At 39.8% G+C, this 13241-nt stretch overlaps 1 protein-coding gene across 7 annotated transcripts in view; it reads right to left on the bottom strand.

The window, feature by feature from the left end:
- Positions 1-13241, bottom strand: part of cadps2 (Ca++-dependent secretion activator 2) — a 280333-nt gene that overhangs the window by 203438 nt on the left and 63654 nt on the right. For all 7 annotated transcript variants that reach the window (XM_030730944.1, XM_030730939.1, XM_030730942.1 and 4 more), the window contains exon 7: positions 9608-9719. In XM_030730944.1, the coding sequence (XP_030586804.1) occupies positions 9608-9719 (112 nt within the window). The remainder of the gene's footprint in view (positions 1-9607; positions 9720-13241) is intronic.

Raw genomic sequence — 13241 nt, 5'->3', positions numbered from 1 at the left:
TGTCTTTAAGACATTTCTGCAGATTAACTAATTGATGTGTGTCATCCGGCTTTATGGATAGATAAAGCTGGGTATCATCTGCACAACAATGAAAATCAATGCTTTCTAATAATACTGCCTAAGGGAAGCATGTATAATGTAAATAAAATTAGTCCTAGCACAGAACCCTGTGGAACTCCATAATTAACCTTAGTACATGAAGAAGACTCCCCATTTACATATACAAATCTGAGTCTATTAGATAAATATGATTCAAACCACTGCAGCACAGTTCCTTAATACCTATGACATGCTCTAATCACTGTAATAAAATGTTATGGTCAGTCAAAACAACTCCAGCCCACACACTATCACTATACATGATTTGTCTATCCCTGGTCCACTGTTGGTAGGTACACACCACTGCTGAACTGGAGCACCATATACATATCGCTTTGATCCACTGGCTCGGCTAGTTTAACCCTTGTGAAATTTCTTCTGGCCTTTACACATGCCCATTTCTCTCACACCCAAATTATCCACTAAATGGAAGGACATTCAAGGACATTCATTTATCAGCTAATATATTCTAGATTTTGTGTTTCAGGTTCCCAAACTGATATTTGAAGCCCATGAAGAAGTGCCTTAAAAGCTGTACTTCTAATGGCCAGCAGGAAGTGACTCCTTGAAGTACAAGAAAAACAAAAAAACACTGGTTGTATAGAAGTCTATAGGAAAACAGCTGTCAGCTTCCTTGACCTATGACATCAGTAACACTTTTCTGTTAAATTTATGTTCTCAGTCCATAGTTTCAAGTTTTATTTAATACAGCATAATTCTGTTATTATAAATTATCTCCCATTTAGAGTCGAAGAGGTAAATCAAGGTGTGCTTTAAGACATGTGATTGATTGTTACTACACTGCTCAAAAAAATTAAAGGAACACTTTTTAATCGGAAAACAGCATCAAGTCAATTAAACTTCTAGTATATTGATCTGCTCAGTTAAATAGCAGAGGGAGTTATTAATCAGTTTCAGCTGCTTTGGTGTTAATGAAATTAACAACAGGTATACCAGATGGGCAACAATGACACAACCGCAAAAACAGGAATGGTTTTGCAGGTGGAGGCCACTGACATGTTTTCCCTCCTCATACAGTTGTGTTCAAAATAATAGCAGTCCAACATGACCAAACAGATCAATCAATATTTTTGGTAGAAATCATATTACTACATGGCAAATAATTTACCAGTAGGTGTAGTAGAGTCATAGAAAACCAACAGACCGAACATTCATGAGATGCATGCTCCTTAGTCTGTGTAACTGAATAATTAATTAAAAAAAATGTTAAAAAAAATAGCAGTATAGAGTCCAATCAGTGAGGTCACTCATTCTGTGAAAAAAGAGGTGTCAATCAGGTGGCCCTTATTTAAGGATGAAGCCAACACATGTTGTACATGCATTTCTCACTGAAAACCTGAGAAAAATGGGCCATTCCAGACACTGTTCAAAAGAACAGTGTTCTCTGATTAAAATGTTGATTGGAGAGAGGAAAACATATAAAGAAGTGCAGAAAACAACAGGCTGCTTGGCTAAATTGATCTCCAATGCTCTAAATTGGAAAGTAAAGCCAGAGAGACATGGATGAAAACGGAAGACTACCATTCAAATGGATCGAAGAATACCCAGGATGGGAAAGACTCAGCCAATGATCAGCTTCAGGGTGATCTGATGTTACCTGTGAATACTGTGACAATTAGAAGATGCTTGTGTGAGGCTAATCTGCCAGCAAGAAGCCCCCATAAAGTCCCACTGTTAAAAAAAAAAGGCATGTGCTGAAGAGGTGGCGATTTGCCAAAGAACACATCGACTGGCCTGTAGACAAAATGTAGAAACATTTTGTGGACGGATGAAAGTAAGATTGTTCTTTTTGGGTCCAAGGGCCCCAGACAGTTTGCCAGACGACGAACCCTAAACACTGAATTCAAGCCACAGTACACAGTGAAGCATGGTGGTGCAAGCACCATGATATGGGGATGTTTCTCTTACTATGGTGTTGGGCCTATTTATCGCATACCAGGGATCATGGATCAGTTTGCATATATCAAAATACTTGAGCTCATGTTGCCTTATGCTGAAGAGGAAATGCTCTTGAAATGGGTGTTTTAACAAGACAAAGAAGAAGAAGACTTTATTTGTCATTACATGTAAACATATAATGAAATTTGCGGTCCAGAACACCCATCCAAGAGAAATGCAAACAGCAGAAACAAACAGGGAAGACAGGTGTCTGAGGTCATGCAGCCATTTTACCGGCACTACCTTTAGCAGGAAAACAGAAAGAGATACACTGGGATAGGTAGGTTCAAAAACATCATTTCGTACTGTGTTCATTATGAACACCTTACAAGGTTCCAAAAAACACCTCAGCAAAGCAGTAGCACTTTTAAAGCCTGGAGGGCACTAGGGTGGGTAGGGGAGGAGCTGCCAGCGGACACGAGCAGGATACTGTGATGGCCAGCCAGCTTCCAGACTAGCAGTTCATGATAATGTTCATGATAATGTAACATAGTTAAAATGGTCCGGTTAAATCCTGCTAAAATGTACCATCTGTTGGTCAAAAGTTATACTGCAGTCACCCTTAGGAGCAAGTTATTATGGGTAATCCTCAGAGCCGCAGGATCACTCATGAGAAGGAGCGCTTGTTTTGCTGACCAGAGACACCTTACCGCTGTGCTGTTTTTCAACCTTTTTTGAGCCAAGGTACATTTTTTCCATTGAAAAAATCACGAGGCACACCACCAGCCAAAAATGTTAAAAAATGATGCTCTGATACTATATTAACAATATAGTCATTCTTATCAAAGTGTCTTAAATGGGAATCAAATAAACACAAAAAATATATATCTTCTTTCAAATAAAAAGTGCATGTAACATGTCCACTTCAAGAACACAGCTTGAACATAACAAATGCCACAACAATGTGGTCTTATAGTAGAAAGCGTCAGTGTTTTGCAAACTCTAATTCTGTCCAAAAGCATTCTATTACCAGGAATAACACAACACAACAATACATGGAAATAGAGGCAAGCTCACAGCTAATGCCAGTTTAATATCATCATCATGTATAAGTCCCCCGTACAATGTTTTAATGGATGAAGGTTATCATTGTTAACTATAACCCTGTACCACCAAACATGTCATAACTGGCTCAGTGTACTTCAAAAGTGCCGCTGTTTGCGGACTTACGGCAACAATTACCGTAATAACACCACAGTAATATCCTATGTTGGTTGTGAAGTGCAGTTTCTCAGCTTTCAGAAACTGTTTGAATTTTTCCAATAGGTTGCGTTATTACGGTAATTCAAAGTTCCTTTGATCAGCCGCCTCAGGCTCTGTGCTAACCAGCTGTTCGGCTAGCAGCGGCGATCGCCCGGCAGTATAGGGTTATAATATGTATGCTGTGTGAGTGTTTCAGATGGTTCTCATGTTGCAGAACTACTGCTGTAAACTGTCGGTCTGTGCATCCAATTTCTTGCTGTGGGGTTTTAATAATGATTCTGGTGAAGGAGTCGCTCTCATGCCTCCACTAGTGACCACACTCCCTGGCCAATCAGTGGCATGCTGTACTCGGCGTCACACTTTTGTATCGCCTCAGATCGCTTAGAACCTCGGGTGAGTGAGTACGGGAAAAGGACCGGTGTTGTGCCAAAAAGTGATCGTCTGCCATAAAGTGATTTCTGATGTTTCTATGTGCTTTTATGTGTAATGTCTTTGCTTATATTGGTGAATAGGGTGCAGTCAGTATGATTTAAGAAGGGCTTATATATAAAATTAAGAAATTACCTGTTTTTCAAGTACGTTTATGACTTTCATACATTATAATAAATCCAGTCCTCTTTGGTCACTTAAAATATCTTTATGGAGTGTAATGTTATATTTGTGGGGTTTTCTGCTGCCCTCTTGGCCAGATTTCACTTTAATAAGACATTTTTAAGATAAATTACAGTTTTTACCCTGATAAATAAAGACTATATAAAAGTCACTGCCAAAAACTGATTGCAGCTTCTAGCTTGTAACAGAAATGTTTCTCGCTCAAAATGACTTGATATCATTCACAAGAGATATGTTTGACATATTTCCCACAGATTATAGATCAGCAAGTAATTTACAACAGTTTAAATACAGGCAATCATTTTCTGGCAATCACTTTTTGGCAGAGGATCACTTTTTGGCACAACACCGGCAAAGTGTACCTGATTCTAATGGAGATGCCGTCAAATCGCGGCGAGTCGTTCCGTATGGAAACGTGGGTTAATTCTCTTGTCTCCGTGTACAATGCAGGTCGCTACCTGCTGCTATCTAGTCTAGTGATATGGAAGAGTATTACATGATTATGCTCCCAGTCACTACTACAGCACAGACACTCGTGGCATATTAGGTGAAACTGGATAATTTCCCACGGCACACCTGACGATCTCCCACGGCACACTAGTGTGCCGCGGCACACTGGTTGAAAAACACTGGTTTAGGTTCAGGCCGTCATAACTCTTTGCTGACAGACCTTACAGTTTTCTGGTTACCTCTCAGAAATCCAATCATCCGAATTTTTGGTTCTACTCCGCCACACAGAACAGACACTCCAACACTCCTCCAGATGTAATCCACTTTGATTCAGCTCTACTGAGTCTGATTGAGTTCGCACTGTTTCTGAATCCCTCATAGGCAGCCTTACTAGGGCTGAACAGCTGCCCGGAAACCAGGTATCCCAGGTCCAATTTAGGAAAAATCCTGGTATCAATATATATGCCAAATCCACACAGTGCACCCAGGAATGTTATCTTCCATCCTGACAGGAATCATAACATAGCCAGCTGAGTATGTAGTCGGACCGGAGGAAAGAGGGTTCCCCTTCTCCCAATCTCCTCGTGATGAGAATTTGACCATCAATAGTGTTGAGAGACCAGCTGACCAGATCCATAATTTAATTTCCAGTTCGGGGATTTGTGAAGAGACGCTCTAAGCAGCGAAGCAGCAAAAAGCAGGAGTAGATAGGGAAGGTTGGCGAGAATAGAAAAATGCGTCCATCTCCACTGAGAGCAGGAAGGGGAAAAAAGACCCCAAACACACCAGTAAGTGTTCATAATAAACACAGTACGAGATGACGCTTTTGAACCTACCTATCCCAGTGTATCTCTTTCTGTTTTCCTGCTAAAGGTAGTGCCGGTAAAATGGCTGCATGACCTCAGACACCTGTCTCCCCTGTTTGTTTCTGTTGTTTGCATTTCTCTTGGATGGGTGTTTTGGACCGCAAATTTCATTATATGTTTACATATAATGACAAATAAAGTCTTCTTCTTCTTTGTCTTGTTAAAACACCCATTTCAAGGGCAGCATCTTGGTTTCAGACCAACAAAATTAAAGTTATGGAGTGGTCAGCCCAATCTCCGGACCTTAATCCAATAGAAAACTTGAGGGGTGACATCAAAAATGCTGTTTCTGACGCAAAGAGGAATTGTGGAAAGTTGTCAAATCATCCTGGGCTGGAATACTTGTGCCAGAAGTTGGTCGATTCCATGCAACACAGATGTGAAGGAGTTCTCAGAAACAGTGGTTATGGTGCTAAATATTACTTTAGTGATTCACAGGAATGCTAATTCCTAAAGATTTTTCAGTTCATAAAGTGAATATTTGAGTTTATAAAGAAAATGCAGACACTGCTATTTTTTTGAACAGCCAAACATTAATTTTTCTTAATTTCCTGTAAAGTAATTGGAAAATTTATACATTATTCCTACATGTTTTGATTTAGATTATGTGCAGTGTCCCCAATGCCTGTAAATAAAAACTTTTATGAGGATTCTGAGCTTTATTCATGTTTTTGAATGCACTGCTATTATTTTGAACACAACTGTATTTTCTTCTTTTTTTCCACTAGTTTTGCATTTGGCTAGGGTCAGTCTCACTACTGGTAGCATGAGGTGAAACTTGGACCCTACAGAGGTTGCACAAGTAGTCCACATCCTCCAGGATACCACATCAATACATGCCATTGCCAGATGTTTTGCTGTGTCTCTCAGAACAGTCTCAAGAGCAAGGAGGAGATTCCAGGAGACAGACAGTTACTCTGAGAGCTGGATAGGGCTGTAGAAGGTACTTAACCCATCAGCATGACCAGGTATCTGCAGCAGGTATCTGCTCCCTTGTTCAAGGAAGAACAGGACGAGCACTGCCAGAGCCCTACAAAATGACCTCCAGCAGGCCACTGGTGTGAATGTCTGACCAAACAATCAGAAACAGACTTCATGAAGGTGGCCTGAGGGCCTGATGTCCTCTAGTGGGCCCTCTGCTCACTGCCCAGCACACTGGAGCCTGATTAACATTTGCCATAGAATAACAGAACTGGCAGATCCACTACTGTCGCCCTGTACTTTTCACAAATGAGATCAGGTTCACCCTGAGCACATGTGACAGACGTGAAAAGGTCTGGAGAAGCCCTGGGCTAGACAATGGACTAGGCAATGGCACCCCATTGCCAGACCCTATACTGGTGTAGTGGGTCCAGGGTTCCTCCTGGTACATGTCATGTGGAACAGTATGCAGGCAGTTCCTGGAGGATGAAGAAATTTATACCATTGACTGACCCCCATATTGCCTGACCTATATCCAGCAGAATAGTTCTGGGACACTATGTTTCCGTCCATCTGACACCGCCAATTTTCAATTCTCTTTGATCATTTAAATGTAGCTAATTATCTTTATTTAGCACACTTTCCTAAACAAAGTAAACAATGTTATACTAAGTACATTTTAATAAAGGAGAATCATGCTCATAGTTCAACTATGGGTAAAACAAATAATAAAAAAAAAATGCAGTATTTATTTACACAGTGATGTGTGTCACTTTTCAGTCATGATATTTGTCTGATTAGTCAGATGGTGTGTTACTTTTAATTGTGGGAAGCATTATTTCCTATGTGCTAAAAGGGTAACAAAGGAAGCACTGAAGCCTTAGCAGTCTCAGAAGGGTGCCAACATTTCGGCCATGACTATACAGTCATGGCCGAACCGAAATGCTGGTACCCCTGAAAAGTTTTCCAGAAAATGAAGTATTCCTCCCAGAAAATTACTGCAAACACATATTTTTTGTTATGCACATGTTCATTTTATTTGTGTGTATTGGAAAAACACAAAAAAGAGAGGAAAAAAAAAAGCCCAAATTTATTTAATTTCACGCTAAACTCCAAAAATGGGCCGGACAGAATTGTTGGCACCTTTTCAAAATTGTGGGTAAAAAACTTTGTTTCAAGCATGTGATGCTCATTTAAACTGACCTGTGGCAAGTAACAGGTTAAATTAGGGGTGGGACTTTAACGCGTTCATTTCAATTAATTAATTACGGGGAAAATAACGAATTAAAAAATTTTATGCATTTTAATTGCACTTTGCACCGTGGAACGTTTCTCAGTGCACGAGTTCCAGGCATACAGATTATATCGACGCACGATGTCAAAAATTCAGGGGCCGCATCCTTCGAAGGACCCGGCCCACGTAGACCGGGTCCTTCGCAGCCCACGAAGACTGCAAAGTGAGCGGCTGTGAAATTGGACGGTCTAGCCTTCATATCGGCGTCGCCTGCCCTCACCTCTGCGTAGCTCATGTCGCCTAGCAACCGTGAGTGCGAAGCACAGCTGGTTAAACGGAGAACGAACTTTTTCTCCTTTTTGTGGTTTAATTTTAAGTCTTTAATTCAAAATAAGGTGTTAAAACAAGCATAACACATTTCAACATCAAGGAATACAGCTGAGAGAATGATTAATTTCCAACTATAACAAGTGAGACATTAATGTTGACTAAAACTATCCAGTTATGATGCTTAACTTTAATTTCAGGAGTTTGCTTATCACAGGAGCACTTTGGCCCTTCGTTGGTCTGTGTAGCAGACTGGTGGGAAAATAAACAAAATGTTTAAGTTTAAGCTTATGTATATTGATTCATTCATCAACCAAACTTAAATTAATATTTCTCATGTTAAATATTTAAATGTGATTAAAATGTGATTAATTTCAATTAATTAATTACAAAGCTCCTAATTAATTAGATTATTTTTTTAATCGAGTCCCACCCCAAAAAAAATCACACCTGAAACCAGATAAAAAGGAGAAAAATTGACTCAACTTTTGCATTGTGTGTCTTTGTGCCACACTAAACATGGAGAACAGAAAGAGGAGAAGAGAACTGTCTGAGGACTTGAGAACCAAAATTGTGGAAAAATATCAACAATCTCATGGTTACAAGTCCATCTCCAGAGATCTTGATGTTCCTTTGTCCATGGTGCACAACATAATCAAGAAGTTTACAGCCCATGGAACTGTAGCTAACCTCTCTGGACGTGGATGGAAGAGAAAAATTGATGAAAGGTTGGAACGCAGGATAGTCCGGATGGTGGATAAGCAGCCCCAATCAAGTTCTAAAGAAATTCAAGCTGTCCTGTAGGCTCAGGGTGCATCAGTTTCAGCGCGAACTATCCGTCAACATTTAAATGAAAGGAAACACTATGGCAGGAGACACAGGAGGACCCCAGTGCTGACAGAGACATAAAAAAGTTAGACTGCAGTTTGCCATAATGTACATAAGTAAGCCAAAAATCCTTCTGGGACAATGTCTTGTAGACAGATGAGACCAAGAAAAGAACACAGTACCTACAGTCAAATATGGTGGAGGTTCAAAGATGTTTTGGGGTTGTTTTGCTGCCTCTGGCACTGGATTCCTTGATTGTGTGCAAGGCATCATGAAATTTGAAGATTATCAAAGGATTCTGGGTTGCAATGTAGGGCCCAGTGTCAGAAAGCTGGGTTTGGGACCAAGGTCATGGGTCTTCCAGCAGGACGACGACTCCAAACAAGCTTCAAAAAGCACAAAGAAATGGATGAAAACAAAGTGCTGTGGACTTTTGAAGTGGCCAGCAATGAGTCCTGATCTAAATCCCATTGAACAAGTGTGGAGAAATCTTAAAATTGCTGTTGGGAGAAGGCGCCCTGAAGAGACCTGGAGCAGTTTTCAAAAGAAGAGTAGTCCAAAATTCCATTTGAGAGGTGTAAGAAGCTTGTTGATGGTTACAGGAAGCAATTGATATCAGTTATTTTTTTCCAAAGGGTGTGCAACCAAATATTAAGTTGAGGGTGCCAGTAATTTTGTCCAGCCCATTTTTGGAGTTTTGTGTAGAATTATATGAATCTTGGCTTTTTTCCCCTCTGTTTTTTGTGTTGTTCCAATACACACAAAGGAAATAAACATGTGCATAACAAAAGATGTGTAATTGCAATAATTTTCTGGGAGAAATACTTCATTTTCTGGAAAATCTTCAGGGGTGCCAATATTTTCTGCCATGACTGTAAATACAATGTTTCCCAGCACGTAATTGCATTGTAATGATTAGGGTTATTTGCATCACCTGTCAGTTGTCAATGATTTAGATGTTGTGGCTGATCAATGAATACCCAAGTAATTAATGTTATTCGTACAGTAAGTGCTCAGACTTATTTTTTTTATTTTTGTATTCCAGTGTGTTTTGTAATTGCATTATTTGGGTTTAGTGTGTCATGGGTGGTAGTGCAGGTATATTCACCCTGCCCAGCTCCTTGTCCTCCAAAGCTAAGACCCCGGTACTTTCTGTGAAGAGCTTCACTTTGACCGAAGGCAGAGGGTGACTTGTACAAAAGTCCCCCTGAGTCCCCCACCTGAAAGACATGAGGATAATTTTAACAATGTGTAAAATTATAGGTCATGTTTACCTAGTGCCAGAGACTCCAATACAGTGATACAATAAGTGAAGAAGAAGTGAAGATAAACAGATTTAACAAAATGTTGATAAGCCTGCTAATGATGCTTCACCACACCTCCTTACTTGCCTTGACTGTTTACAGTGAACCAGCAGCTACAGTCCAAAAATGTTTTTTTGGTATAAACAGTTATCCAGTGTATACTAATCCAGCTGACATATTTAATTGTGTAGTGTGCATTTAAACTCAATTTCAAAAATAAAGGTTGCCACTGTTTTGATTCCTGTTGAATTTCTCTTTGTTTTTACAATCACAAATTGTATTTTTTTTCCTGTAGTGCTGTCATATCTTGTCAAGATTAGCTGTTTGCATCCATTTAAAGATGGATATAGCTACAGATTTGTGACACCATGGTTTGAAGCTTTAATGTTAGTTTTCTTTTTTGTTTTTGGAGCCAGAGATGACCAAGAGTATGAAGTGTTCGGTATTCAAGTAAACTGGAGCACAGACTTCTTGGATATCTTAACCCAAAACCTCAAACAAGACAGAGGAAGCAAAACTGAATACAAGACAGACGAGACTGACGTTAACAAAGTAAAACAGGAATTGACAAGCTGAGACCCGGACTAAGTCACATGAACTACATGCAGAGGAACAAGACAGACCTGGAGACACAGAGATGGAGACAAAACCAGACAAACATCAGGGAGTCAGGAAATATAACACAAGCAGTCACCATGAACAAAATTAAACCAGAACCCAAAACTATCAAGAAACAATCTAAGAACCACAATACAGAAATATTACAAAAACCTTGGAACTAAACCCAGGGATCATGACAAGCTCTGTCTGTGCAAACACCTCTCCTCTCATGCAGGCACACTTTGCTTGGCCCCCTCATCCTTTTGCTCTGCTGAGGTTTGTTGCTGTGTGGTTACGTGACTCAGCTGCACTGAGAAAACACATGGGCCACATACTCTTTACTCCAGCAACACTACCAACATATAAAGACGCAGACTTTTATCCCAGAACAGAGGAGGGAAATCCCTCCAATAGACCCAGACTCCTGCGTCGAGATCAGAGTCCTTTCAGAGAGGCAAATATTCATGTAGCTCATAAATTAAAGTAATGTTTCAGTCCTTGACTCCTGTTTGATATTCCGCATTAGTTAATATTAATTTTCAAAGTTATTAGTCATCGTAGTTGTTACTTTAGCAGACTGATTGCAAATAAACTATATGCAGACATTCAAATAATATATTCAACCCACTGAAAAATATTAGATGATTTATTTTATCGAAATTGAATAAAAAATGCAGGCATGAAGTCTGAGAATGTCTGAATACAATAACCCTGTTGTGCTGACTGTCAAGTTGAGTCATTTATTTTGCAGTGTCGCACAGCACTAGTGTTGAGCTGGCCATTGCACTGTACTGCATAATATTTTGTGACTGCTCATGGTCTTCAAGTGTACTATATGTGCCTACTCAATGCAGCAGAAAACTGTTATTGTGCAGTGCAAACAATAGAAAAGAATGGGTGTCACCGGATTATGCATCGCATGCCGCTTCCTATGTGAAAGGTGTTTTATTGTTTTTTTCCTTCAAACTTTTAGATAGGGCTTTTTCATTCTTGATTGCAATTACTCAGACATTATGCAAAGTTAACTTCCCTAAGAGGTTATTTTGCAAACTTTGCTCTTGTTACTGTAATAACAACATATTAGCTCTTAGTCACAGATCCAGAGGCAGCCAAGTTTCATTAGTGTCAGCTGTTATCAAAAATCACTTACTGTCCCTTTCACAGAGACTCTAATAGAATAGAGTGACACCTTCTGCTCACAATAACGGAGACCTAAAAAATACACACTGAGAGCTACACTTACGTGCCTTCATGTCAAAACTGTCATTTAAAGTGTGTGTGAAGGGTAAAGTGTGAAGTGTGAAGGGAACAGATGGTGATTGACCCCTTCATTTGTTGAGAACAAAAAAAAAGCCAAGGTCTGTATTCAGTCTTCCCAGTTTCCAAGGCAACAGGTACAAAAAGGTGTGTTCACCCCCCCCCCCCCCCCCCCCCCCCCCCACACACACACACACACACGCACACACACCACATTTACAGACATCACAAGTCAGAGGGGAGAAACTGATACAAAGAACTCCAACTTCATGTGGCTGATAATATTATGATGCTTGTTGTTATGGCTCTGTGTGGGAATCTGACTTTAAGTAAGAAAACCAGGCAGTGAAAGTAATGAAAAGAACCAGAAAGACGAAGTTAAAGGCAAAATTGCAGTTTTTGTTTGTTTTCACTGCTCTGACTAAGGATGGAAGATGAATTACTGCTAAGAGTCAGGGCCAAAATTTACCCCACACAGTATCTCCCATATACAGTATAATATGCCATAATATCATTACAAAGTGGTTACATTTCAATTAAAACAAGGTTCACATTCAAAAGCTATTATGCTTCAACTATATGAGCTATCACAGCAATTCACAGACAGTGTAATCACAGTTATTTGTGTTATCTATGTATATCTATGTAATTCTAGTTAACTATGTTTTCAATAAATGCCTTTATTGTAGGTCAGGAATGTGAATATGATACAGGCCAATTACAGAGAAAGCTTACAGGAGTTAGAGTAAAGCCAAGTTACAGGCGCTGGACCCGTAGTGACCAGCAAGGTTGTCAGGTGACAGTGATCTTGCCTAATCAGCTCTGTTTGGGGATTCTGGTGGGTGGAAGATGCTCAAAAAGAAAAAAAAAAAGAAAAGAAAACTGAAGGAACAGCCAGAGTAATGAAAAAAGGGCAGCCTCATTACCAGATAGACCCTGCTGTTTCTGTCCATATAACTAATAACTGCCACTGAGACTGCTCAGCCTTGACAGACAACCAGTTATCAAGATACTGACAAGAAGAGATGAAGAATGAATTAGCTCAAAATTCACATGCAGGCTGGGTAAAACACTGCTTAAGACAGAGGATATCCAACTACAATGAGGTGAAGTCAGGAGGCTAAAAGTAAGGTTGAAATACAAATTTGCATGTTTTCATTCATAGCTTACAGTTAGGTTCATATATTGTTGGACACACACAATATTGGTTATTTTATAGTACTGTTCAAAGGTCATTAGAAGTCTGTTCACTGTATATATGGTGGCTTTTTCATGGCAGCCCTACCCCTGGGGTCAGCGCCATGACTCTGTCACGGCACTGTGGGTTACAACAGTTTAAATGCTCATTTTTTGGCAAATGCTGGAAATCACTTTGTGGCATGCAATCACTCTTTGGCAGAAGACAAGACTTTGCTACTTCACAGCTTCTCAAAGTCTGTTCTTGCTTAGGCAAACAGGAACTGTAACCCAACACATGATTTTCCCCAGGATATCCTGTGGTCCTTTCAAATGGTAAGCATAGCCCACTCTTTATGAATGTTATAAATGAGAGTTGTCAAAAACATTTTCTCCAGATTTAAC

Source organism: Archocentrus centrarchus, chromosome 6, assembly GCF_007364275.1.
Source record: "Archocentrus centrarchus isolate MPI-CPG fArcCen1 chromosome 6, fArcCen1, whole genome shotgun sequence".
NCBI lineage: Eukaryota > Metazoa > Chordata > Actinopteri > Cichliformes > Cichlidae > Archocentrus > Archocentrus centrarchus.
The sequence above is the reverse complement of the archived record's forward strand: the minus strand, read 5'-3'. Positions and strand labels throughout refer to the sequence as shown.